The 27,867-nt window shown below is 39.6% G+C and overlaps 1 protein-coding gene across 1 annotated transcript; it reads right to left on the bottom strand.

The window, feature by feature from the left end:
- SLC67A2 (solute carrier family 67 member 2) lies at positions 1-27,284 on the bottom strand. The gene is made up of 6 exons (XM_075200198.1): positions 27,109-27,284; positions 18,584-18,671; positions 17,325-17,368; positions 6,343-6,472; positions 4,030-4,239; positions 1-3,172 (listed from the first exon to the last, which is right to left on the bottom strand). The coding sequence occupies exons 1-6, from the start codon at positions 27,181-27,183 to the stop codon at positions 2,382-2,384; spliced, it is 1,338 nt and encodes a 445-aa protein (XP_075056299.1). The 5' UTR covers positions 27,184-27,284; the 3' UTR covers positions 1-2,381.
- Between the last annotated feature and the right edge of the window lie 583 nt (positions 27,285-27,867).

Below are 27,867 nucleotides of genomic sequence, written 5' to 3'. Positions count from 1 at the left end.
TTTAACTGTACAGCACATATCAGTATTTTATTTTGAAGTGGAAAAAGCCAATTTTTTTTCTCATTGTACATAATAACATACAGTTTCATTGAATGAATACACATTTGAGATTGTTTGGCAACACATTCATAAGAGATATTGCAAAGATGACGTGCTGTAAGTGGAGGCCATTTATGAAGTGCAAATTGTCCAATGCTCAGTATAAAACTTGAGATGCATGGGTATATGGAATTAAATGGTGGAGTTTCCAGAGCAGCAAAAGTTTGCACAGTAGTGGAGATGAAGGTGGAACAGGAACACTGCTGTCCGGTTTAGTGGAGCAGTGCAGAAACAAGATTTGGTTTTGGAAGCAAGACTAGGGTAATGAGATAAAGGGTTGAGAGGGCACCTTTTTAGTGAAGTCCCATGCTGTATGGAGGATTGTACACCAGCTAAGAGCTGACAGTTTTCAAGTGCCTTCCTATACTTTTAATAGGAACCATTCTGAGCCCTGTTGTTGCATACCAGAGATTGGCATTTCCAGGCACACTTCAAGCAATGTAAATAAACAAACACTTTCATACACAAATTGCCAGAGTCATATCACCTCACAAGATTTATTTAAGCCAAAAACCAGGCTAAGAGCTGTATTTTGAACATGAATATGATGGCTTTAAAGTTATTGAAGGTGGAGCTTTAATGTGACATTCAAACTTTTACAAATTGTGCCTCCCCAAAACTAGGCTAAGGATCGAGGGAAAGTTTGACAGTATATATGCACATTGATGTGCACTTGGTGGACCAACAAGATTCACCAGAGCACAAGCAAGACATCAGCTGTAGTTTGTAAGTGGCCTCCAGTGCATGAAACCATGTGCCACATCAGCCAGGTACTAAGCTGGACTGTTTATGTGCTTACAAGAAAGGCCAGGTAGCTCAGCAGACAAATAAGTACACATGGTAATGGTTCCCATGTGACTTTCCAGGACAGCTCCCTTTATGGCTAGTCAAAAGTCCTTTAGTGCAACACAAAAATAAACAAATAATTGGTTTGATTTACTCAAATTATGGATAAACACCACGTAAATTGGGTGTGTGAAGCAAAATAGATATATTTTATTACAAGTACTCAATGTTTCTTCCAGAGCTTCTACTATTTATAAACTCAAGTTCCTCTTAAATCACTTTTGCCATTCACCTATACAGATTTGTATTAGTTGTTTCCATCCTACATTGGCTTTTTCCATTCAATCCTTGATGCATAAACATTTACTGTGCTGACTTCCTCGAACTAAGAAACCAATGAAAGCCACAAAACTTCAGTTATTTTGACAATTTACATCCTGAACATCTATAGATCTTAAAGAAACTATGTTTCTGCAGAATATTTCTTATAGGAACTCGTTTGTTGCCCATTACTCCTCACCATGCATACTTTTACATATAAATCACATGTGCTACTAGTCCTGTTTCTCTACCCTAGTAGAACAAATTGACCTATCTGTCTCCACAACAGGTAATAAAGACATGTATACAGCTGTGCAGTAAACATGCAAGTCTTAACATGTTCTCACTGCCAAGCACACTTAATGCATATTATTTACTTAACATTTCAGTAAATTATAGTTATATGACAATTTATATTAAAGCCAACTACATCAAACTTTTGCAATGTGGTCTGCATTACAATTTGAGGAATGTAAAACAGGTCCCATTTAGCAGTAATATTTAGAGACTAGTCTGGTTTCAAATATTTCTGTACTAAACTTAATACAGACACGGACAGAGTGGAAGAACGGAAAGAGAACAATCAGTGGAATACCTCTAAACAATTTATACATTACTGCATACTAATTAGAATATTTCTAATAATTCAACAGCTTGTGCACCTGCAACTGTGTAAGATAAAGGCATAATATTATTAGAGTAATGGATGGAGAATACATTATCTTACCTTATTATATATTCTTACGTGAATGCTAAGAGCATCTTAAACCTTGAATACTTTGCTTTATGTGAATGGTAATACAAAATATCAGATTTTACGGGTTTCTCTGAATCAATATTTAAATTAGGGGCAAGTTTACTTCTACGGATGCACTAAAACTATCAGGTAACTATGACCTGTATGGCAATATATAAGTCAAAGCAAATCTCTGACTTGGCAGTCTAGCACAGTACACTGGCCATCAGAAAAAACACTTTGTATACAATGTTTAAACAGTGGTTATGATCACTATTATCAATAAATACGTCAGTCATATACCTGGAAATATAAGTTAAGGCTTTTACAGAAATAGCAAATGACCTTGTTTTAAGTTAATTAAAATCTACATGTAACAGTAGTTATTGCACGTGCCTGTACTAAAGGTTCTCCATATTTCTCCTCAGAGAGAAGTTTTTCATTCCCTTTTACATTTGCTGTGCGTTGAGCCATTGTAATGTGATTTACTTTTGTACATTAGAAATATAGATGCTAATGCCAGTACAGCACCAAGCTGAGGTGGGCCACAAGGGCTATATTCTTGTGCAATTCCTGAGAAGAGGGGAACGAGTATGCGTCCCACTGATGTCACTGACTGTCCAACTCCTATAAGTGTACCACTTCCATGCTTCTCACCCAGTGAAAGCTCTAGGTCCACAATGCATGTCCTCCCTACATTCGTAGAAAAAGCCATGAATGTTGAAGACAAAATAACTATCCACATCTTAGGTGCTACGGAATACAAGAGAATGGAAAAGAATGTGAGAACACTGGAATGTAACAACATTGTGTAAGTGTTATACTTGTAAAGTCTAGTAAGTGGCCCCAGCGAAAAGCCAGCCAAAGCTCCAAGGGTGCTGCCATAACTTATTAAGTAGCCAGTCATCCGCGGAGTCATGTGAAATCTTTCTTCCATTGCCAAGGCAAAATTGCTGTAATACAGCATCACCGCGATTGCTATTAGTAAACGGACTAAAAATATGTCCCACATCTGAGAGAAAGCCACATCTGTAACCTTCTTAAAAACAGAAATAATCTGTGCCCAAAAGGTCTGTACAGATGTATTTGTCATGATCTCATTGTTCTCCTGTGATGCATGTAACCTAATATCAGATTTTGACGTCAGGTTATTCGGTAAACTCACATTGCTGCTACATAGTGCCACAATGCTCAATTCGTCTTCAGTCTTTGGCATAATCCAAACAAGACCTGCAAATTGTAAATGGGAAAAATAACAAAAGCACATGTTCAAATATATACAATGCTATTTTCCCCAGTTAATACCACCTGATTGAATTACAATTGTGCAAGTTATCCCAAATCATTAAAAACACAGGAAAGATAGACGATTAGTGAACCTCAAGTTTGTGACATCTCCATTTCAGTTAATAGATAAGGTAATGATAATACAGTGGCTTCCAGCAACAAAATAATCCAGACTACTAAAAATGTGCTTAGGTTCATATATGTGGTATACAAATAAACTGCTATTATTTCAATTATTTAGGACCTACATAAAATTGAAAGATATTTGTAAAGCCATTATCCCCACCTGCTGCCTAAAAGTATATCTAGAACAGTATAGTTAAGACACGAGTGGCAACATCAAATAAAATTTCACAAATTGCAGACAGCCTTTTTAAAACCAGCATCTTCCACTGGTACATAGCCACCAGGAGCACGAGCAGTCGCCTGCTTTCACAAGGGCTCACAAGGAAACATTGGGGGTGAATACCACTAATTCGCTGTGCACTTCACATAGACAATAAAATCTATGTTTAAGTTTAGATGGATAACCCTTTTAAAGAGGACATCAGTGTTCAGGAACATAAAAGAGTATTCCACCTTTTTGTAGAGCTGTGTTTTGTGTGGTGGAGACAAAGGAAGCGAGGAGTATAAAAATCACGCACCAAGGAAAAGGAGAAAGTCAAATTTAGTTACATAGCAATTTTAAATGGCAACGAATGTTTTACTTTAAAAATAAAGTAAGGTGATGTCTGACCTAAACTATATATGGTATGCACAAAACTATTCAGCATATTGATTTGCAATGTTACGTTACATACCTGCATTTATTATGAATATACCAGTGCAGAGGAGAGAGGTAATATAAAAACCGCCATGTAACTCTGTAAGGTAACCACCAACAACAGGTCCCAGGATAAACCCCATGCTGGAAGCTGCATTGAACCTTCCCATCACATGGGGGCGCTCTTTTTCAGATACAAGATCTGAAAGGAACGCTTTCGAAATGGAAAGCGAATGCTTAAAAATACCTGTAAAGAGGGAAACATACATTTTTTATTTTTTTTGTTTACAAAATTGAAACATCAAATTGACCAATCTTTTCGCTGGTAGCAACAGCTATTGTTGCATGCATCTTTTTAATCTAAACAGGCAAAGAAGCTCATGTAATTAGAAAATAATTTTCTTTTATGTGTCTATGCCCATAATAGCTGAAAAGCACAACTGAGATTTGAATGCAATTCATGATGAGTGATTACTTCATACTAGAGGTCTAAATACTATAGTCATGTGCTCATAACCTAGTCCAGGCTCCTCTAAACACTCCATTACTGAGTGATGTCATGAGGCAGAGCAAACACTGACCTGCTGACCTTGATATTCCCAGAGTACCGAACCCACAGCACAACTATTGCATATGCCCCTCCTTGGCCCCAGACCCACCCTTTTACTACCATTCCAAACTCCCTCAATCCACACCAGCCTTACCTCAAGGAGAACTACAACAGTGATCTGTTCCTCCAGAGACCAAGAGCATGTAAACATAAGGGGGCTAGCTGGGCTGGGGGGCATCCGCTTCCCGAGACGATCCCATAGTGGGCTACCTTGGGCTGGGTCACCTGCATTTTTTTCCTTTTAAAATGTACATAAAAGGCTGCTGAGTCGAGTCTTGCCCCAGAGGCTACAACTTGCCAGCCCTTCTCAAAACATGATACATCTCCACATTCCCTTTCAAGCCTGATTTGGGCTCAAATTGTCCAAAATAATGGTGCCAACTGTAAAAGTTAGGAGCCAGAACTGTATATACTGGCTATAAAAAGCAGCCACCCCTCCCAATTTTTTACATTTTATTTTTTGACACTATGGAATTAAAATGGATTTACTAGTAAAATATTACTACGATCAACACAAAATACACTACGATCAACACACTATATATATAACTCAAAAATATAAAGCTGAGCACAAAACAATTATGGCTTCAGAAGCTATATTAAGTTTTACTGGCTCTTTTGGATTAAAATAAGCAGAATGTTCTTAATTGAGCATGTGTGGATGAAATAAATCAGTATATTGTATGTAAAGTATAGTATATGATATACCAAAAACACAGATGTTTCGGACCAGAGATCTTTCTGAAGTCACTAAAATAACAGACCTAAGGATTTTTCTTAGTTACAAATAAAACCTAAATAGCAATTGATTATACAAGTATTGATCACTTTTATTAAACTACATCTAAACAAATCCTGGTGTAACCAATTGTCTTTAGAGGTTACATTAATAATTGGAGCCCAAATATGTACAGTTAAATTGTTTAAATAAATGTAAAATTAAATACTCCTGTCTGAGAGAGGTCCCACAGTTAGTGTATTTCCGAACAAGATCTTCATAAATAAGAAAAGAACATTCATAACATTTGTAAAAACCAGGTCATCCTCCAAAACAGAGTATCTTGAGTGGGAACTTGTTAGGGAGGTCACCAATAGGTCTATGGTAACTCTAACTTCTATGGTAGAGATGAGAGAACCTGCCCATAGGACAGCCACTTTACAAGTATAGGCTTTATGGGACCGTAGCAAAAATAAAAACATTGTTGAAAATAATTTACACGGCTGAAGGTACTATCTGCTTTCTACTAACACAGTGATTTCCTGGCTGGCAAAACTAATGTGAGTATAAAGCAGGCCATGCTCATGCGACTGTCAGTCTGCACTTTATCTTAAGCTTACAGCTGCCAGTCAGCTAGCAGGGATCTTGCTACAAGCTGTCCAGTGGGTGGCTAGCTGCAGCTATTCTTTGTTTGGACCAGGAGGCCAGTAAACTTGGTACTGAGAGCCACCATTGCCCTGCAAGCAATATATCTGTTCACCCCTAGATACTTTGGATACTGAATGCAAAGTATTCTTTTTCTTTAGCTTTGCAAAAACATACATGTATGTTACGATTTGATTTATATATTTAAATAAAAAAATTATTAGTATAATCTATAGGATAGTATAAAACAAACTGTACCTATTGCCTACACAGTGGTTCATAGTGAACAGAGAGGGTCCTCACGAATATTGTCTAAACTGAGTAAGTGAAAAGTATGTTTAAAAAGAAATTGTGAGCAACTTATTATGGCTACTTACCCACAGGTATTCTTGCAATAGCATATATGTAAATGTTAATGGATATGCCAAGAAGACCATAACCGAGGGCACTAATAATAATACAGGTAATTAGTGAGTAACGTCTTCCAATTAGATCACTCCAGCTTCCCTGCAAAAAAGAAGACAACTGTTTACAGCAGCTGTGAAAACCAATTACCAATTTCATGTTTTAAAGAAGATGTCCACTCACTTTAATAGTAAATAATCCCCCAAAGTAGCAGGACAGCAGGGAATATACTCAACATGAGTGTTCCTGCCAACAGAAATATTTTTAACCCCACAGCTACTAACAATCTTTAGTTGTTTGCAGTTGATTCTTATATTTAACTTACTGGGGAGTGTTACATGTGCCATTTTTACCACAGACTAAAAAGGTTTATTCAACTTAAACACAGTACACTTATATGTGATGTATTGAAGCACTACAAAAATTTAGTACATAAAAAAATACAGTCCCTATTGTGCTCAGAGCACATCTTTTGTGCAACAATGGAATCAAGTGACAAATGTACTGTCACTTTCTTTAAAGGAAAATGAATATCTAAATAAATATATTCTTTAAATCCTGTATAAAACAAAATAACATTTTACATTTACCAAAATAGTAGAGAAGCGCATTAAAATTAGGGGTGAGCGGGTTCAGATTATTGAAATCCGAACACCCCTGAACAGTGCCGATCCGAGCCCGGATCCGAGCACTGTTCGGGGATTCCCGCCCGACACAAAACTCAGAACGAGGCAAAACGTCATCATCCCGCCGTCGGATCTCGCGAGATCCGGATTCATATTATTCCCCGCTTCCCGCCGCCATCTTCACTCAGGCATTGGAGAGGGAAGAGGGAGGGTGTGTGGTGGTGTCCTCTGTTCTGCTCAGTCCAGTGGTGCTGTCCGGTGCTCTGTCCTGCTCAGTCCAGTGGTGCTGTCCTGTGCTCTGTCCTGCTCAGTCCAGTGGTGCTGTCCTGCTCAGTCCAGTGGTGCTGTCCTGCTCAGTCCAGTGGTGGTGCTGCCATAATTCCAGTGGTGCTGTCCCGTGTTGTCCTGTGCTGCTTAAGTCCAGTCCAGTGGTACAGCCATTTAAATCCAGTGGTGCTGTCCTGTGCTGCTTAAGTCCAGTCCAGTGGTACTGCGATATAAGACCAGTCCAGTGGTACAGCCATATAAATCCAATGGTGCTGTCCTGTGCTGCAAAAGTCCAGTGGTGGTGTCCCGTACTGCATAAGTCCAGTGGTTCTGTCCTGTGCTGCTTAAGTCCAGTCCAGTGGTACTGCCGTATAAGTCCAGTGGTACTGCCGTATAAGTCCACTGATCCTGTCGTATAAGTCCAGTGGTACTGCTGTATAAGTCCACTGATCCTGCCGTATAAGTTCAGTGGTACAGCCGTATAACTCCAGTCCAGTGGTACTCTCCTGTGCCGCATATAATTTTTAAAGACTTTGCCGAGTGTGTGTGGTTTAGGGGTACGCTCTCTTGTGCTTCATATAATGGAGAACAAAAATTTGGAGGATAAAGTAGGGAAAGATCAAGAACCATTTCCTCCTAATGCTGAAGCTGCTGCCACTAGTCATGACATAGACGATGAAATGCCATCAACGTCGTCTGCCAAGGCCGATGCCCAATGTCATAGTAGAGGGCATGTAAAATCCAAAAAGCCAACGTTCACTAAAATGATCAAAAAAAAGAAATTAAAATCATCGGAGGAGAAACATAAACTTGCAAATATGCCATTTACGACACGGAGTGGCAAGGAACGGCTTAGGCCCTGGCCCGTGTTCATGACTAGTGGTTCAGCTTCACACAACGATCTAAGCCCTCCTCCCCCCCTCTAGAAAATTTAAGAGAGTTAAGCTGTCATCAAAAACACAGCAACCAACTCTGCCTTCTAAAGACATGGCATCACAAATCCCCAAGGAGAGTCCAAGGGTGTTGGTGGTTGCGAAGCCTGACCTTCCCATCACTGTACGGGAAGAGGTGGCTCCTTCCACCATTTGCAGCATACCCTCTGCATATGCTGGAAGGATCACCCACAGTGCAGTTCCAGATTTTGATAATGAAGGTGTCAATGTTGTACACCAGGAGGAGGATATTGATGTAGCTGGCGCTGAGGAGGAAGTTGACGAGGAGGATGCTGATGTGGTTTGCTTAAATGAGGCACCAGGGGGAGAAACAGTTGTTGTCCATAGGATGAAAAAGCCCATCGTCATGCCTGGGCAGAAGACCAATAAATCCACCTCTTCGGTCTGGAATTATTTCTATCCCAATCCGGACAACAAATGTATTGCCATATGTAGCTAATGTAAAGCTGCAATAAGCAGGGGTAAGGATCTTGGCCACCTAGGGACATCCTCCCTTATACGTCACCTGAAGACCCTTCATAATTCTGTGTTTAGTTCAGGAACTGTGGCTAGGACCGTCAGCAGTCCAGGGACACCTAAATCCCTTGGTCCTGTTGTATCCACACCAGCAACACCCTCCTCGTCAATTTCCTCCTCGATCCGTATCGGAGGTAGTCCTGCAGGCCATGTCACCAGCATGACTGAGTCCTCTTCAATCCGGGATTCTTCCGGAGGATCCTGCAGCGCTACGCCTACTACTGCCGCTGCTGCTGGGAGTCGGTCATCTTCCCAGAGGGGAAGTCGTAAGACCGCTACGTCTTTCACTAAGCAATTGACCGTACAACAGTCGTTTGCCATGAGGACGAAGTACGACAGCAGTCATCCTATGGCAAAGCGGATAACTGCGGCCTTGACAGCTTTGTTGGTGTTAGACGTGCGTCCGGTGTCCGCCATCAGTGGAGTGGGATTTAGACCGTTGATGGAGGTATTGTGTCCCCGGTACCAAATCCCGTCTAGATTCCACTTCACTAGGCAGGCAATACCCGGGATGTACAGAGAAGTACGAACAAGTGTCCTCAGTGCTCTGAAAAATGTGGTTGTACTCACTGTCCACTTAACCACGGACATGTGGACAAGTGGTTCAGGGCAAACTAAGGACTATATGACTGTGACAGCCCACTGGGTAGATGCATCGCCTTCCGCAGCAACAGCAGCAGCATCAGTAGCAGCATCTCCGAAACGCCTGCTCGTTCCAAGGCAGGCAACGTTGTGTATCAACGGTTTCAGTAAGAGGCACAACGCTGACAACCTCTTAGAGAAACTGAGGGAAATCATCTCACAGTGGCTTACCCCACTTAGACTCTCCTGGGGATTTGTGGTGTCGGACAACGCCAGTAACATTGTGCGGGCATTACATATGGGCAATTTCCAGCACGTGCCATGTTTTGCCCACACAATAAATTTTGTGGTGCAGCATTATCTTAAAAGAGACAGGGGTGTGAAGGATATGCTTGCAGTGGCCCGCAAAATTGCGGACACTTTCGCCATTCTGCCACTGCCTGCCGAAGACTGGAGCACCAACAAAAATGCCTGAACGTGCCCTGCCATCACCTCAAACAAGAGGTTGTGACGCGCTGGAACTCCACCCTCTATATGCTGCAGAGAATGGAGGAGCAGCAAAAGGCCATTCAAGCCTACACAGCCACCTACGACATAGGCAAAGGAGTGGGGATGCGCCTGAGTCAAGCGCAGTGGAGACTGATTTCCGTGTTGTGCAAGGTTCTCCAGTTGTTTGAACTTGCCACACGAGAAGTCAGGTACGACACTGCCAGCTTGAGTCAGGTGATTCCCCTGATCAGGCTGTTGCAGAAGCAGCTGGAGAAAGTGAGGGAGGAGCTGGTAAAGCATTGCGATTCCACAAAGCATGTAGCTCTTGTGGATGAAGCCCTTCGTACGCTTTGCCAGGATCCGAGGGTGGTCAGTCTTTTAAAGTCAGAGGAATACATTCTCGCCACTGTGCTCGATCCTCGGTTTAAAGCGTATGTTGTGTCTCTGTTTCCGGCATACACAAGCCTACAGCGGTGCAAAGACCTGCTGATCAGGAGATTGTCATCTGAAGAGGACCGTGACATGGCAGCAGCTCCTCCTTCATTTTCTTCCACACCTGTGGCTGCGAGGAAACAGCTGAGATTTCCTAAACGACCCGCTGGCGGGGATGCAGAGCAGGCAGCAGCGAATTTGAACATCTGGTCCGGACTGAAGGACCTGCCAACGATTGCTGACATGTCTACTGTCGCTGCATTGGATGCGGTCACCATTGAAAAAATGGTGGAGGATTACTTTGGTGACAGCATCCAAGTAGACATGTCAGACAGTCCTTACTTGTACTGGCAGGAAAAAAAAGGCAGTTTGGAAGCCCCTGTACAAACTGGCTCTATTTTACCTGAGTTGTCCCCCCTCCAGTGTGTACTCCGAAAGAGTTTTTAGTGCAGCGGGGAACCTGGTCAGTGAGCGGCGAAGGAGGTTGCTTCCGCAAAATGTGGAGAAGATGATGTTCATCAAAATGAATTATCAAATCTTCAAGAAAGACCAGCAATGGCCTCCAGAGACTACAGAGGGACCTGTGATTGTGGAGTCCAGCGGGGACGAATTGATAATGTGTGAGGATGAGGAGGTACACACTGAAGGGGGCGAGGAATCAGAGGATGAGGATAAGGACGACATCTTGCCTCAGTAGAGCCAGTTTACTTTGTAAAGGGAGAGATGAATTGTTTTTTTTGTGTGGGGGCCCAAAAAACCAATCATTTCAGCCACAGTAGTTTGGTAGGCCCTGTCGCTGAAATGATTGGTTTGTTAAAGTGTGCATGTCCTTTTTCCGCAACATAAGGGTGGGTGGGAGGGCCCAAGGACAATTCCATCTTGCACCTCTTTTTTTTCTTTGCCAGCTCGTTTTGTGGGGGTTCAAATGAACCAATCATTTCAGCCACAGTTTTGTAGGCCCTGTCGCTGAAATGATTGGTTTGTTAAAGTGCGCATGTCCTATTTCCCCAACTTAAGGGTGGGTGGGAGGGCCCAAGGACAATTCCATCTTGCACCTCTTTTTTTGGCATTATGTGCTCTTTGGGGCCTAGTTTTTCAAACTGCTATCCTGTCTGCCACTGCTGTGCCACTCCTAGATGGGCCACGTGTTTGTGCCACCCACTTGTGTCGCTTAGCTTAGTCATCCAGCTACCTTGGTGCAACCTTTTGGCCTAAAAACAATATTGTGAGGTGTTCGGTGTTCAGAATAGACTGGAAATGAGTGGAAATGAATGTTATTGAGGTTAATAATAGCGTAGGAGTGAAAAAAAAACCAAAAATCAGGATTTTAGCAGTTTTTATGCTTTTTTAAAAAAAAATCAGAACCCAAAACCTTGAGGTGGGTGTTTTGGCAAAACCCATTAGAACCCAAAACCTGAAGGTAATCAGAACCCAGAACCCAAAACGCGAAAAGTGGCCGGTGCACATCCCTAATTAAAATAAATAAATGCGCATTTTAATTTCAAAAATTTCAAAGGCATGAATTTGTAAAACTAAATTATATTGTATTCTACATTGCAATGACAATAAAAGTAAAAAAAATAATCCTGACATTACTTTCATTCGCAGCAAAGACCAAAGTTGTGATATAAATATTAGCGAAAAAATCAAGATAATCTAGAAATAGGATAAAGAGAGCAGGTACGCTAATAAACACATTATATATTATAATTTATATACACACTCATTAAAGCTATACTTACATACAATCATGTAAAAAACAACCTACACTCTCTTTTTACATAAAAAAATAAATGATTTAGTCGTTTCATTACCAAGTCATAGAATTTTTTAATTGTAGTTAATGTGCCAAATAACACATAACATATTTTATGAGTTATTATTTGTTCAGTAACGAATAAGCCAACATGAAGACTCCATGTGTAAAAAAAGTAGCAGAAATAACCTGAAGTCATCATTTCCTGTATGGGTTTATCAGTCTTTTACACTGCTTTTGAGGAATTGTGCCCCACACTATTTCAGCTAATTGTTGTTTAAGGGGATACATTTGAGCACAGCTTAAGGTGCAGCCACAGCATCACAATGGAGTTGAGGTCTTGATCTTTGATGATTTCTACTTTTAGCCATCAATTGTAGATTTGCTGGTGGGCTTAGGAGCATGGTCCAGTTGCATGATTCAATGTCGGCCACACTTCAGTTGTCTGAAAACTGACTTCAAATTTTCCTCTAGAATATTTGGTATATAAGAAGAGTTAATGGTGGACTCACTAATTTGATTACAAAGTCCCATGGCTGCAAAACAATCCCTATTCATCAACATTCCACCAAAATGCTTGATGGTTTGTATGAGGTTCTGGTGATATGCTTGTGGTTTTCACCAGCCATGGTACTAAGTATTAAAACTAAATAACTCCACTTTGGTCTCGTCTGTCCAATTACATTGTTCCAGCAGTTTTGTGTTTTATTCAGCTGCAACTTTGTCTAAACAGTACTGTGATGATTATTTTGAGAATGGGGATTTCCTCATGGCTACCTTTTCATGAAAGCGATATTTGTTGAGTATTTTTCTAATAATACCGTCATTAACTTTAACATTTACTGTGCCGACAGAGGCCTGTAGATCCCTGGATATAGCTTTTTGGTTCTCAGAGCATTTGAATTTGAAGAAACACCCAGTTCTGTGAAGTTTGGCAACTGTCATCAGTGTTTTCCATTTGTAAATAATCTTTCTCACTGTATAACGATGGGCTTTAAATTTTCCATACTGATGAGCAGAGATGTCTTTTCTCCAGGCATGGTGTTAACACAAAACCCTAGATGCTCCAGTGTAAACTACCAAAGGTTCTGATTTTATAAAGAGGTAGTAACACTTGATTAGCTGCATCTGGCTCAAATTACCATCTTTATTGATCACAGAAGTATAATGGCTAATTCAGGTTGGCTTATTATTGTTGAATAAAGAATGACAAAGTAAAATATGTTAAGAATTATTTTCAACATGAGATTATATTTATCAAATTATAGGATTTAGTGAGGATTAGATAATTGGTAATTATGTCTATATATGTAAAAACCCAGACTTGAAAGAAGGTATATTTTCTTGTTTTCACATGACTGAAATTACTATTTCTTGTAAGTAAATGGGGTACATCCAAAAAACAGTATATACTGGTATAGGATTGATTATCCAGAATACTTGGGGAATCAGGTTTTCCAAAGAAGGGAATTAGTGGTAATAATTTGGAGCAAAATACCTAAAATAAACAATTTACATTTAAAACGATCACCTGTCTTTACCTATGCTGCATCTGGGATTACACTACTAAATACCTTGCTCATTGCTCCTCACAATGACTGTAGATCATCTTATTGTATTCAATCTTTAACTCCTGCCTGTCCAGGATGTACTCAGTTTGAAAGTGGGTAATAAAATATAGGAAAATTGAATGTGTTGACCTTATTTGGATGCATGACCTGTCCATATGTGAGATCATTAGTGAAGACCGGGTTGCATGTGACAGGGCAGTGCTATGAAGTTAAGAGGGGAATGGAGGGAAGCAGTAAGTCACAAATAGAGACAACACATAGTAGTGTTGTGAGGTTCCTATAATACTGGTGCAAGATTGTGGTGTCAAACGCAACTCTATAGGAAATGAACTTCATACATCCAAATTGTATTTCTCTGCAGTGTTTGGATCTTTCTGGATAACACGTTTCCAGATAAAAGGATGTGTAGTTGTACATTGTAGTCTTCAGACAACATATAGGCTATTGTCAAAGAGAAACCAGTCGTACATGTGATTTTCATTTTACAGTGCGGGTGTATGAAAGAAATATCTGCATTGGAATAACACTTCTGTCAGAGCAAGATTAGAAAGTCTGAAATATAGATGGAAGAAGGAAGTGTTGGCTGGACAGGATTAATAGTTAATGGTTTACAGATTACAATGGATGAGTCAGCTCAAGACAAAGCTCCTTTTAAGGTTCAGTCGCAGTCCTACACGAATATATGGTCTAATGAAACCACAAACAATGTTACATTTTATTGCTGGATAACTTGCAAGGAAAAGCATACACAGCTTCAGGGCATACTAAGAACCTTTGTCACCCAAACACGGCCAATGATTAGCATAGATGTCAGCACACATGCCTTCACCTTTGTAGTCAAAAAAGAGAAGGAGAGGAAGAGAGCCCAGCAGTCCTGACTTTCTGGCTTTTGCCAGAATCTCCAACTGATGCAGTGTTTCCCAAACCCAGTCCTCAGGACCCCTAACAGTGCAGGTTTTCCAGGTCACAGGTGAAATAATTATACCACCTGTGGATCTTTCAAAATGTGACAGTCAGTAATGAACACAGCTGTGCTCCAGCAGACAGATATAAAAAACATGCACTGTTACGGGTCCCTGAGGACTGGGTTTGGGAAACACTGATTTGATGGATGAATTGATTACGTGGAAATTTTTTGTCAATCATGTTTATCAGTATTTTTCTGCTTTAATTTACAAAGCAAAAACAGCTGAAATTTATGAATAACCCAGACAGCCTCTGTCACGTGGAAGCTCTGGGTAGAAGTCAGACATATTATACTGGGCTCTTATCTCACTAGAGAAGGAAAACAGAGTGTGGTGTTACCGAGTGGTTCTGTTGTTCCTACTACAATCAACAGCCAGCCAAAGTATTTTCTACGTTATAGGCTAATTAGCAACAGCCCACCTACTTAGTCCTGTGCAATAGTGATTTTCAGTAATAGAAAATATATTGGCATGTTTTACAATGCTTTCAACAACTGGATAACTAAAACAGATAAATCATTTTTGTAGAAGAAAAAGCACCAAAATGTATATTTAAAAGAAATCCATGATCACAAACAGATATACTACGCAGTATGTACTACTGTACCTTATTTATGGTTTAAATAACCATTTGCCTCCAAAATTAAACTTTTTAGATATAAATCATGTTCATAATTTAAATGTTATGGGGACTTTCTACTGCAACACTGATAAAAAGTAAAGTATTACATCTGTCGAAGTCAGCAAATTGGATAAAGTCATTTCAATTAAAATCGAGCAAACTTGGTTGTCTTTGTTTGAAAAGATGCTTACGGTACGGCGTGAAAGGGCGTACGCAGCTGCAACACGTGGCAACAACAGTATTTAGTCTTTTACATACATTCGCACAAACACGCACACTTGTAAAATAGTACACATTAATGGTAGTTGCAACACAGTCATTTATGTCGAAATATAGTAGTATTTATGTGTAATATTATGAGTTATATGCATATCAGTAAAACATATGGTACACGTTGAAGGAATCATGTCATGTGTGGCATCAAACTAATCCCCTTCACATTTGCGACTGTCCGGTTCACTCTGCGAAGGGATCGCAGAGCGCATACGCAAGTTATTAATGTTAAGGAATTATAGACTATTAGATTAGTATTCTTGGCGGGAAGATCAGAGCTCATCCCCTGGAGAGATGACCCCCTCCTTTGGATTCCTAAGCTTAAACTAGCCTATGATCTGCAACCCCCTGGACCCTCCTGATGCCTGGACCAATAGAAGCAAGCCACACCTTTGCATTGTTTTACTGAATCTCTGTTTGCATATAAGCAGCAGCTCCTCATCTAATGTTCAGTCACCTAGACCACAGACTTCAGGACTGAATGACTGTTCACTGGATCCAGAGCGCCTGCGATAAGTAACGGCTGTACTTACTATTATTTCGCTAAGATATATATACTGATACTTTTTGAGAATAAATCTTTGTGCGTTGGAAACACAAATCGAGATTCGACAATCGTTATTGGATAGCGACAAAACGCTCATAACACATCCTCATTCTAATACAGGCAGCTGAAGCTTCCCACATCTTTAGGATAGTATCCCGATGGGATGTCATATAGGTAAAAAGAGGAAAATTCAATGTTTGTTAATGTGACATCACTGACCCTGTCCCATCTGCAAAGCAAGCCTGCCAACCTGTCACTCAAACTCTGCCTGCTTACTTAGAGAGGCACCTTCCTTCTAACATGACAATCGGATGCAAATAAAGCATAATGGACATGTTTAGCCATTCCAGTGAGTTCATATGTCTCAGCTCAGATAAACACATACTTTGATAGATATCTATTATAAATGGTGGCTTGACTTGCTCTTTAAAAAATAAATATACTTACTCAAATATGTAATGAAAATATCATTTTAATAAACCACCCACTATGTGATATGATAAGTGCCTTGGCTAAAGCCACTTAATAGTGCCTCGTTCAGCGGTTCCTTGGGGTGCCACGGCCAGGGCAGGTGCTGAGCAGGGTAATCAAGGCAGGGGGAGCTCCAAGCGCTCCCCTCGGCTTGACATCCCCCACTTGTCCGCCGGCTGGCCAAAAACAAAAAAAAAACATCCCTGCTTCATTTGCTGTCGGGCGTGATCACACATTTTCAGTGAAGAGCGGCACAGTGAGGAGCCAGAAGAAAACAAAACCGAAGAGAAAACAGAGTAAACAGAAGAAAGAAGGGAAAGTAAAAGGTAAGAAAATGTAAACCAAGGGAAATTAATGAAGGGGCACAGTATTAATATGAAGGGACAAAAGTGACAATGAAGGGGCACAGTGTGACAATGGAGGGACAAAAGTGATGATGAAGGGGCACAGTGTTAATATGAAAGGACAAAAGTGAGGATGAAAGTGCACAGTGTGATGATAAAGGGACAAAAGTGACAATGAAGGGGCACAGTGTGACAATGGAGGGACAAAAGTGATGATGAAGGGGCACAGTGTTAATATGAAAGGACAAAAGTGACAATGAAGGGGCACAGTGTGATGATAAAGGGACAAAAGTGACAGTGAAGGGGCACAATGTATTAATGGAAGGATAAAAGTGACAAGAGGCACATCCTTGGATTTATGTGTATTATTTTTGCAAACAACTTAATAAGTATTTTGACCCAACTACTTAAAAAACGGGACTGCTCTGTAATTAGTTTGACTTAGGGGTGCCTTGAAAAAAGTATGGAGATCATTCAGGTTCCTTGAACTGAGAAAGTTTGAAAGCCACTGGCGTAGTTATTAATTGGTGTGACTCTTACCACAATGGAGCTAGAGAAGAGTTGCAAAATACCATAACAGGAACCTAAAAAAGAGGACAAAAGTTGCATTACTAAAATGTATCATGTGTTCAATAAAAGATAAATCTTAAGACAGTTAAACTGTAGTATAAATTAGCTGTAAAAGTATCCTATGTATTAATCTATTATTAGTATTATCATGGACAATTCCACTCCATAACCAAAAGACAAACAAGGTAAATAGATTCCATACCAAGGGTTAAGAAATGTACAGTAATACAAAGGAGAGCCTTATGAGCAACATTAACAAACTAGAGAAAAGAATCCACCAAAACCAGACTCAAATGATCTTACAGTTAAAAATATACCAGCAGATGGTTATTTTAGTTTTACAAAATTAAGATCTCTAGGATACATTCTAAAATTGCTGGCAGAATACTTACATATTCTCTTCAACAGCCTAATTGCCCCACCTCTCACCATCTGTGGTTTGGTGCTATATATAATAATCCCATTAGTTTAGCTCTAGCCTTGATCTCACTGATGCAGTGTGCACCTGGGGGTCACTGTCTACTTGCTGGCCCTAGTACGGTGGAGAAAATGTAACGTCAAAGCCTCAAAATTAGTGCAGGTAATCTGGTTAAGGACTATGAAAATCACCATCAAACAGGAATGGGCTCTAACCTGGTTCTACCCTGTGTGGTGGGGACCCAGAAGTTGTGGTTGGGGATAGAGCTGTATTAGCCCAACGCTAAGGTTCCCTACTGGTGCGGTGGGGTCCAAAGGAATAGGCACTGTCTAGCAGTCCCCAGTCTAGTGATGGGTGGGATTGGGACCTGATAATTACTATCTACTTTCCCCAGTATGAGGGACATCACATGTCAATGCACAATTTCTGCTAAATCTGCACTGTGCAGTATTTTAGCATGTTACTTTATTCCAAAATAAACACATTGGACTTCATTTGTCATCCAGTTCATGTTCTGTCTTTGCGGATTCAATTAAAAAATACTGCATATTTGAGAAGTTTGAACAATCTCAGTTCAACTAGAATTGGTAATATAAAATGATTGACCCAACAGGAGTCACGGTGGATTATGAAAAATTATGTCACCTCCAGGAACTATAGACCAGAAGATGACAGGAGAATAACTATTTTGACCCACCAATACCCATGTTCTACCTTTCCTGGAATAAAAAGGATTTTGCTGTAGTAGAGTACTGAGACGCGTGATTTTCATTTCATTTTTCATTTTAGAAAACTGACTAAAACTCCTTACCTATTATACCTGCTGTAGTCGGACTTGCCCCAAGAGATTTCATATGATGGTTTAGTAATGGCACAATCATGCTCACACCAAAGAGATCCTAGAAGAAAAAGAGATGTTGCAAACATAATATATACCTTTCACACATACACATACATAAACTCAATAAATGATAATTATCTTTTATTAGGTAGAAAAGGCTGCAGCACTGTATCCAAAATGGGCATGCGCCCAATGCACTGCAATTAAAACCTCAAACTACACAGAAATCCTAACCTGATACTATGGCATTCTATGCTGTGACAATGTAAACATCTTTAGGCAACAGAAATACACAATAACGATTGGGAAAGCAAAGCTGATCTTAAAATGGTTGCCTGGATAATGGTCACTGAGCCTACATAAAAGCCCAACCACTAATCCCTTCTCCCTAGCTGATTCCAGTCCCTCTTCTAAACAGAGTATCCAGATAAAAGTAATAGACCAAACTGATGATTCCTATGTTAAACTGAACCAAAATAGGGGCACTGCATTAACAACATGATCTAACAAAAATACAAAAATCCTTTGGGGATATGTAAGATGTTTTTTCCCCAAAAGATATTCCTACCTACACATTATATTATAGCCACTAGCAACCTGTCTTCTCAACTACCAGAAATGTGGAGGTCCAATGCTAGGGACTCAGAAGGTTTTCCTGGCTTGGGACCCTTATACTTCTGCTAGCTGGAGAGAGGAAAGCTGGTGACAACATTTTTAATTTGTGGGCCGTCATATTATTTACCAGAATTCATATAAAAAAGTCCTATTGCCCTTCATAACAATGATTACATCACATGACAATAAATGTAATTATATAATTTTAGAGCATCTAACACAACTAAATTTGCAGATACTTAAAATACATTTAAATGCATCACAATACTAAATTAGCTCTGCTACGCAGTACTTGTCAAAGAGCAAGTGTGTCAAAGCAGTGTCAAAGAGCAAATGTAAAAAATAGCAATACATCCAAGGTCATATGTATTGTATGTCAAAACTATGGCATGCAAAACAAAAGAGAACACACACAAACACAACTATGTTGTAGCTGTATATGTCTTCTCCAGTCTACATATAAGCTTCTTTGAGCAAGCAGTAAATAATGCTATTTTATGTCCTTCAAAACCGCTGATCAGCACTTATGGTTTCATTGCAGACCACACACAGCCAGCAAGTCATGGTAGCAGCTAGTATATCACCTGTAGAGTACTGTTCATGACAAAAATTTGGCAAACCTTAGGGCAAATTTTCAGTGTATGTACCTTTAAAGAAAAACAGCTTAAACATGTTTTTCTTCACACTTCAGCTTCATACTTAATATCTAAAATGTTTTCTGTAGATGAACATATTATTTACAGCTTTCTGTATGTAGCACCAGACTTCCAACAATTTTATCAGTAAAAGTGAGAGACAGCTAAAAAAAACTGTGCGTTTCTCAAACAAATTGGACATACTCTTCTGAGTTAATGTGTCCATCTTACACCGAATTTTAACATTTCAACAAAGGCTTTTGGGACGCCAACCAAATCCAATTGTTTCACTCTGGATTGGTTGTATGCATCTTAAGAAAATATATGTAGCTTTATAGTACTTCTTGGGCCATATATATATAGATAGATAAATAGATAGATAGATATAGATATATATATTATTCAGAAATTATTTTAAGGTAGTATATACTGCAATGACCCCATGCACTTCTTTATTCTTACTCAAGAGAACAGTAACTGTACACAATGTGCACATACTATTGCTGGCTTTGAAACTACTTATAATCCTTGTAGAAATGAAATAACATTCCTAGGTCCCACTTACTGCTTTACTGAGGTAAACGAGTCAGAGCAGCTGATGGCTAAATGTAGCTACTGTTTAGCTAATAATTGTAGCCTTAAATAACGCTTTGGAGACTGAACCAGCAATACCTTGAGTTTGTGTCTGATTTTCCATACCAGCCATTACACAAATTTTTGTAACTTCTAGCAAATTTAATTTTAAATGGTGCTGGGATATCAGCAAATCCTAGACTTGTGTTGCAGCACTTTCAAAATAAAATCACAAGAGGTTAGTTACTTTGGCTCACAATTTATTTACATCTTCAGGGTGTGGAATTTGTTACTCAATATCTATTTTACTATTATTGTAATAACCAGAGAAATCTATATCGAGAATATAGTGCCATTACCAAAGTAGATAATCTCTCTATTCTCAAGCACGCTGCAAGAAAAGGTGCAGCTTTAAGATGTCCCACTGTCAGTCTCCATGAACTACAATAATATTTATAATGTAGAAAATAGCCCTTGGCGCTCTACCAATGGAGAGGTTAGTGACAAATAGTGTATTTGTGTGGTACAACTCTGATTTATTTCAATACCAAGGATTATAACATATACCCTCACACCAACACCTGCATGACTAACGGGTCATCCAATGCCAAATCTTCACAGCTTCCAACCTGACCATCTCAGATTTTCATGAAATTTGGTTGTATGGAAAACACCATACGTAAAATGTTAGCCCTCAGTGATACATGGGGGTAAATGTATCAAGCTATGGGGGGTATTCAATTGTTAGCGTTAATGCTCTTAAACGAGCGCTCACAAAATCTTAGCGTTAATACGGTAATTACTCGCGGAATTTCAGCTCGCCGCTCAAATTCCACGAGTAAACTACCGTATTAACGCTTTTCGAGCGCAATATTAGCGTATAAACGGTAATATTTTTTGAGCGCTCGTTTTTTAGCGTTAACGCTAACAATTGAATACCCCCCTAAGAGTTTTCCGGCGGGTTTGAAAAGTGGAGATGTTGCCTATAGCAACCAGTCAGATTCTAGCTATCATTTTGTAGAATGTACTAAATAAATGTTAGCTAGAATCTGATTGGTTTTTCAAACCCGCCGGAAAACTCTCAGCTTGATACATTTACCCCATGGTGTTCATGCAACAGGGTTGCAAACAAAAAATGTCAAATTTATACTTGCTAGGTCAAATAAAACAAATCACAACTCTGCTTCTCATTGTGGTAGAACTTTCATGTTGCTCTTGTTTTAAAGCTAAGAGATCTTCGTTTTCAGAAAAAAATGTTTTATATTTAAAAATTGACTTCTACATTAAGGTGGCATGTGCCCTTTGACCTTGAATATCTAAAAAAAGTGTATGCTTAATTTTTTTTTTGCACATAAATGTTATGCATTTAAATACAATCTCTCTTTAATATAAGTTTCATTTTGGGAAGCCTTTGGGAACAGGAGTAAAAATAAATCTGAAAATTGTACATATCACAATCAATAAAATACCTTAACAAGTGATTACGAGACTTCTGTATCATAGAATGATGTAGAATGCTATGTACAATGCTGAGGAAAACTTACAAGTCAGCGCCTCCTTCTCCTCAGCAATGCTTTTTCTGTGTTTTGGGTGTTCACAGCAGGTAGTGTGTAGGTTTCTCCAGTTGCAGTCCGAGGATTTACCTTAGTGAGAACTTGCTTTCTTGGAATGTTCAATATGTCTGGCTGATGAGAGTACACATATGATGGTGATGGACCACTGGGATGTAGAAAACGGAATAAAACCTCCTGTGATGTTGCATTCATATTCATGACACAACCTAACCACCAAGCACCATTACAGACGCAAGTCATAAAACCTTTTATTTCTTCCAAAAGCAATGTTTCACATGGGGTATTTGTTTCCTTCACGGATGAGTCTGTAGAAACTTTCTTTATTATTAAGCTATTTTGTTTTCCTGGTATGAAAACATGAAATGTTTGAGTTCCAGGTACTTGTTTTGCTTGCTCATAGTGGTTGTGTAGCAACTTTTCTTTCTCCATTATTTCTTTCTGACACACATATACAAAGTTCATAATCTTGATATTGTCCTTTGACCAGTCAAACAGTTCCAGCAAGTCCATCACATAAATTCTTGTAATGAGATGTGGCAAAGAAGTGCCACTTAGCTGGAATCCCAAAATCAACTTGATGATGTTCCAAGTTTGAACAAAAAATCTGTTTTTGTATTGGGTTGCACACCAATCTAAGAAATAATACTTACATTTTGTATGCATTGTTTTGGAAATTGAATGAGATGTTTTTGGAATCTATATACAGCTACTGTATTGTGTTCCTCCTCAGCGCCAGCTACATCAATATCCTCCTCCCGTGTACAACATTCACACCTTCATTAGCCAAATCTGTAACTGGACTGTGGGTGATCCTTCCAGCATATGCAAAGGGTGTGCTGCAAATGGTGGAAGGAGCCACCTCTTCCCGTACAGTGATGGGAAGGTCAGGCTTCGCAACCACCAACACCCTTGGACTCGCCTTGGGGATTTGTGATGCCATCTCTTTAGAAGGCAGAGTTGTTTGCTGTGTTGTTGATGACAGCTTAACTCTCTTAAATTTTTTAGAGGGGTGGGGAGTAGGAGGGCTTAGATCCTTGGGTAAAGCTGAACCACTAGTTATGAACACGGGCCAAGGCCTAAGCCGTTCCTTGCCACTCCGTGTCGTAAATGGCATATTGGCAAGTTTACGTTTTTCCTCAGATGATTTTAATTTTCTTTTTTTGCTAATTTTAGTGAACTTTGGCTTTTTGGATTTTACATGCCCTCTACTAGGAGATTGAGCATCGGCCTTGGCAGACGACGTTGATGGCATTTCATCGTCTATGTCATGACTAGTGGCAGCAGCTTCAGCATTAGGAGGAAGTGGGTCTTGATCTTTCCCTACTTTATCCTCCAAATTTTTGTACTCCGTTATAGTTTAATCTCTGGTACTAATATTTCTGGACTGCAGGAACAGTGAACGTAGTTTAATCTCTGGTACTAATATTTCTGGACTGCAGGAACAGTGAACGTAGTTAAATATTGCAGTACTAATATTTCTGGACTGCAGGAACAGTGAACGTATTTATATATTGCAGTAATAATATTTCTGGACTGCAGGAACAGTGAACGTAGTTTAATATTGCAGTACTAATATTTCTGGACTGCAGGAACAGTGAACATATTTATATATTGCAGTACTAATATTTCTGGACTGCAGTAACAGTGAACGTAGTTAAATATTGCAGTAATAATATTTCTGGACTGCAGGAACAGTGAACGTAGTTAAATATTGCAGTACTAATATTTCTGGATTGCAGGAACAGGTAACGTATTTATATATTGCAGTAATAATATTTCTGGACTGCAGGAACAGTGAACGTAGTTAAATATTGCAGTAATAATATTTCTGGACTGCAGGAACAGTGAACGTATTTATATATTGCAGTAGAATTTTTTTTATAGTTTTTTTTATAATTTTTTTTTATTATTTTTGTATAATTTTTTATAATTTTTTTATAAATTTTTAATAACAATGGACTTAGCAGGACAGAGCACAGGACACAGCACCACTGGACTCAGCAGGACAGAGCACAGGACACAGCACCACTGGACTCAACAGGACAGAGCACTGGACAAAGCACCACTGGACTCAGCAGGACAGAGCACAGGACAAAGCACCACTGGACTCAGCAGGACAGAGTGACAGGACACAGTAGCACTAAAAAAACCAACCTCCCTCTTCCCTGATCTGAGCCCGACTGAAGATGGCGGCGGCAAGCGGGGAATTTATAGAATCCGAGTCTCGCGAGATCCGACGGCGGGATTTGGAGCTCAGCCTCGCTTTCAGTGTTTCTCCCCGCCGGAAATACCCGAACAGTGCTCGGATCACCGTCGGATCTGCACTGTTCGGATGGGCTCGGATTGCGATAATCCGAGCCCGCTCATCTCTAACAATCAGTTGGGGCTAGGTTTAATAATTACAATAAAGATAATATGATTAATAGACCATATCATTGTTGATCACTAAAAGCTGATAAGAACTGCTGGTACTGTTTGTGATGGGCAATATAGCACTCTGTTTGAGATGTGAACAGACTGCAATAAGGAAATAACCACAGTAACTTAGAACCAATGTGAATGTACGGTGGTTAAAGGGTGCAATATGATGATATATCCATTACATTTTTCTGGTCTTTCTCTGATAAACAATTTAAATTATAAGATATATGTGAAGATACGTGGTTCCCAAATCACTCTAACACAGAATTAGAGGATAAATAGAAGGATGATTTATCCTGCAGAACAGGATTAAATACAGCATGGCCCCTTAACGATAGTAGGTCCAACAAGTGAGGAAATCAGATCAAATAAATCCAGTGGGATAGGTACAGCACGGTCCCCTTAACAATAGCAGGTCCAACAAGTGAGGATATCAGTTCAAATAAATCCAATGAGATAGGTTCCACAGCACATCTCTGGCAGAGCATCGTCTCTTGGCCCAAGTCAGTCACGTACATGTCCAGCTTCCAGGGTAGCCTTTTTATTATCACCTCATAATCCCACTTTGGAAACTGACTGCCCAGGAGAGTTTCAAAACATCTCGATTGGTGGGCTTCTCACAGTATCCAGTCCCTTCCCCTACCTCCACAGGTGTCCTCCCTCAGGTGACCCCTGCTGGGTCCGGCTCTTGGCTGTCTGTAGAGCTCACTAGTGGACAATAGGGAGCAAACAGAAATAACAATCGTAGCTTAATTCACTCAACTCTTGTGTTCCCTGTGGAGTTGGAATTTAAGCCATGAAGTACTTTTCCAAGGAGATCTAAGCCACACCTCATAACAATGGACATTTGAGACAAATGGTACTTACCTTATCTAACACAAGCAAAATGACTTCTGCTGTCCTGTTATTTTTACACAATATGGCAATATTCTTTATATTTCTAATACATACAATATTGCAGGTAATAGAAAGGTCAAAATGTACCTAATAACATCAAATAATAATACACGGATGCTCAGGTGTATATACTTAGACTGGGCCAAGAATTAAAAAGTACATTAAACTGTAAGAAACGGGTGATGAATAAAAAGTCCTCAGTCCAGTAACACCTGTTTCATGACAATATATACTAGGTCATACAATACCAAGTGACTACAGGCAGGGAGTGTTACTCAAGTAATAAAGATATATACAGATGGTTACAAATAACAAAAAATAAAGACACACCGGTAGAGTGTTATTTTATTGACAATTCAATTGAATACACACGGTGAGACTGGTGGGAATTTCACCATTTTAAACACCATTTTCTTTTTTTTTCTGTGCATTGTTTGTTTTTAATATTTCACTACCAATTGTTTTGGATAAAGTGGGAATTCTTTTTAATACATCTAATAAAGTGATTTTTAATGGTACCTAAAGGACATGATCAACAATTCAGAGTGCCCTGTACAGAAAATTATTTTTCTCTGGGTTCTAAAGAAAAATAAACTCAAATGACCATGTAAGAACTTATACGCGGTTACATGGTGAGTTGTCCTGAACAGAGAAAGAGTATGATTTTGAGAGACTGGGAAGAGGAAACAGTGGGCCTGATTAATTAAGGAAAGGAAAGCCAAAAAAATGAGTGACTTTGCACCTTGGCAAAACCATGTTGAATTGGAAGAGGAGGCACATTTAAAATGTGATGGCAGATTTATAGTTGGGGTAAGGCATGTTCAAGATCAACTTTAAATTTCAGTGTACAAATAAATCTATGAAGTATCTGTGTACTACATGAAAAATAGCCAGTATTTAATATATGTGCAAAACAATAGACTAATTTGCACCCCTTGCATTGTAACATGGTTTTGTCTAGGAGAAAATGTACTCATTTATTTGCGTTACTTTCCTTAATAATTCAGGCCCAGTATGTTTAAGAGCACCAACATCTCTAGCTAGAGATAAAGAGGACTTAAACCATATACGGTATGTAGCAATATCAAACAGTTTTGGGATGTCAAACTGTACCATACTATATTTGTTTCCATGCAGCAATGATCTGTGGGTGCACATGTGTCAAGTGCAGAGAAGTATCAGGGACAATAAAGAGAAGTTAATACCCTTTTACTATTGTCCAGACACAGTAGAAAGTTATTTTTAAGCTGGATTTGACCAGGTTCAGAATGTTCACAGCATCACATAGTATTTCAGGAGAGGTATGTACTAATTTCCTGTGAAGCACTGATCCACAACGTGTGTTGTTATGCGAGTTAGAGCTGTCTTAAACATTTACTTCTTAAAACTGGATGCTCCTAAACCAGGTGGGCATATATAAATGAAATGTAAAGACAATTATGCTTAAAGGGCCAATATAGTTATTATGTGTCTGCATGCATTAAAACAAAACACTTAAAGATGAGACCTAATTATAGCATTTATAAAATATAAATATACACAGTTAATCTTAGCATTCTAGGTGACTTTGACCTTACTGAAACCTCTGATAATGCAGAGAACTGTCAAGCGACAGACAACAGAGTAGAGACGTTAATACTAAAATCACAGTTACAGCAATGACACTATCGCATTGCGATCCTCAAGCACAATGACACATACACACAAGCAAAGACACGACTCAAAAACAACCCCACGCACGTCACTCCCCACGATTCATCCCATTCCACCTGTCACTCACCAAAAAGCCCACCACGTGCAGACAGTGCTGCAGGCTCCACCCATTTGGCGTACTTGTTCGACTCGTAGCCCCCATTCTCCATCCTCCGTTGGCAAGCCCCTCGGTGCAGCTGGTCACCGCTCAACTACAGCAACTAGAGTGGGGCCCGGAAATTGCCGAGTAACTCGGCGGAAACTGCCGAGCGCCACAGCGCATGCGCAGAAGTTACAGTTCGCTGCCAGGGGTGGCTCAGATAGATTGATGCCGCTGTGACGTATGAAAATAAAATTGTACTATACTCCCGGAACATATTGTGTAAACAGGAACTGTACAATGATGTGTCAGTATTATGTGGTGGCATAAATATAGCAACTATGTTAATTTATAACACAGATATAATTCATATTAACAACTGTACATACTTTTAAATAAAATAATGAAGTATGATCTATATATTTCAAATACGTGGTTATTAACCATGCCTAATTTCAGGCGATGACACAGGTTTTAAAGATTTGTCCCTTCAATAGTTATTTTTTTTCAATTATATTTTCCATTTGACCTGGGGGTAAATGTATTAAGCTCCGGGTTCATCAAAACCTGCGAGTTCGGCGTCTTAAGTGTTTAAATTTAAAGCGGTGCTGCCTTGTAAAGGGAAACTTCCCCATACTTGCCAACTCTCCCGGAACGTCCGGGAGACTCCCGGGAGAGTGTGGCAATCTCCCTGATCTGCCCAGGGCCGGATTTACCGCTAGGCAACCTAGGCACCTGCCTAGGGCC

Source organism: Mixophyes fleayi, chromosome 2 (assembly GCF_038048845.1).
Source record: "Mixophyes fleayi isolate aMixFle1 chromosome 2, aMixFle1.hap1, whole genome shotgun sequence".
In the NCBI taxonomy this organism is placed as follows: domain Eukaryota; kingdom Metazoa; phylum Chordata; class Amphibia; order Anura; family Limnodynastidae; genus Mixophyes; species Mixophyes fleayi.
Note: the sequence above shows the minus strand (reverse complement) of the source record. Positions and strands in the feature narration are given on the sequence as shown.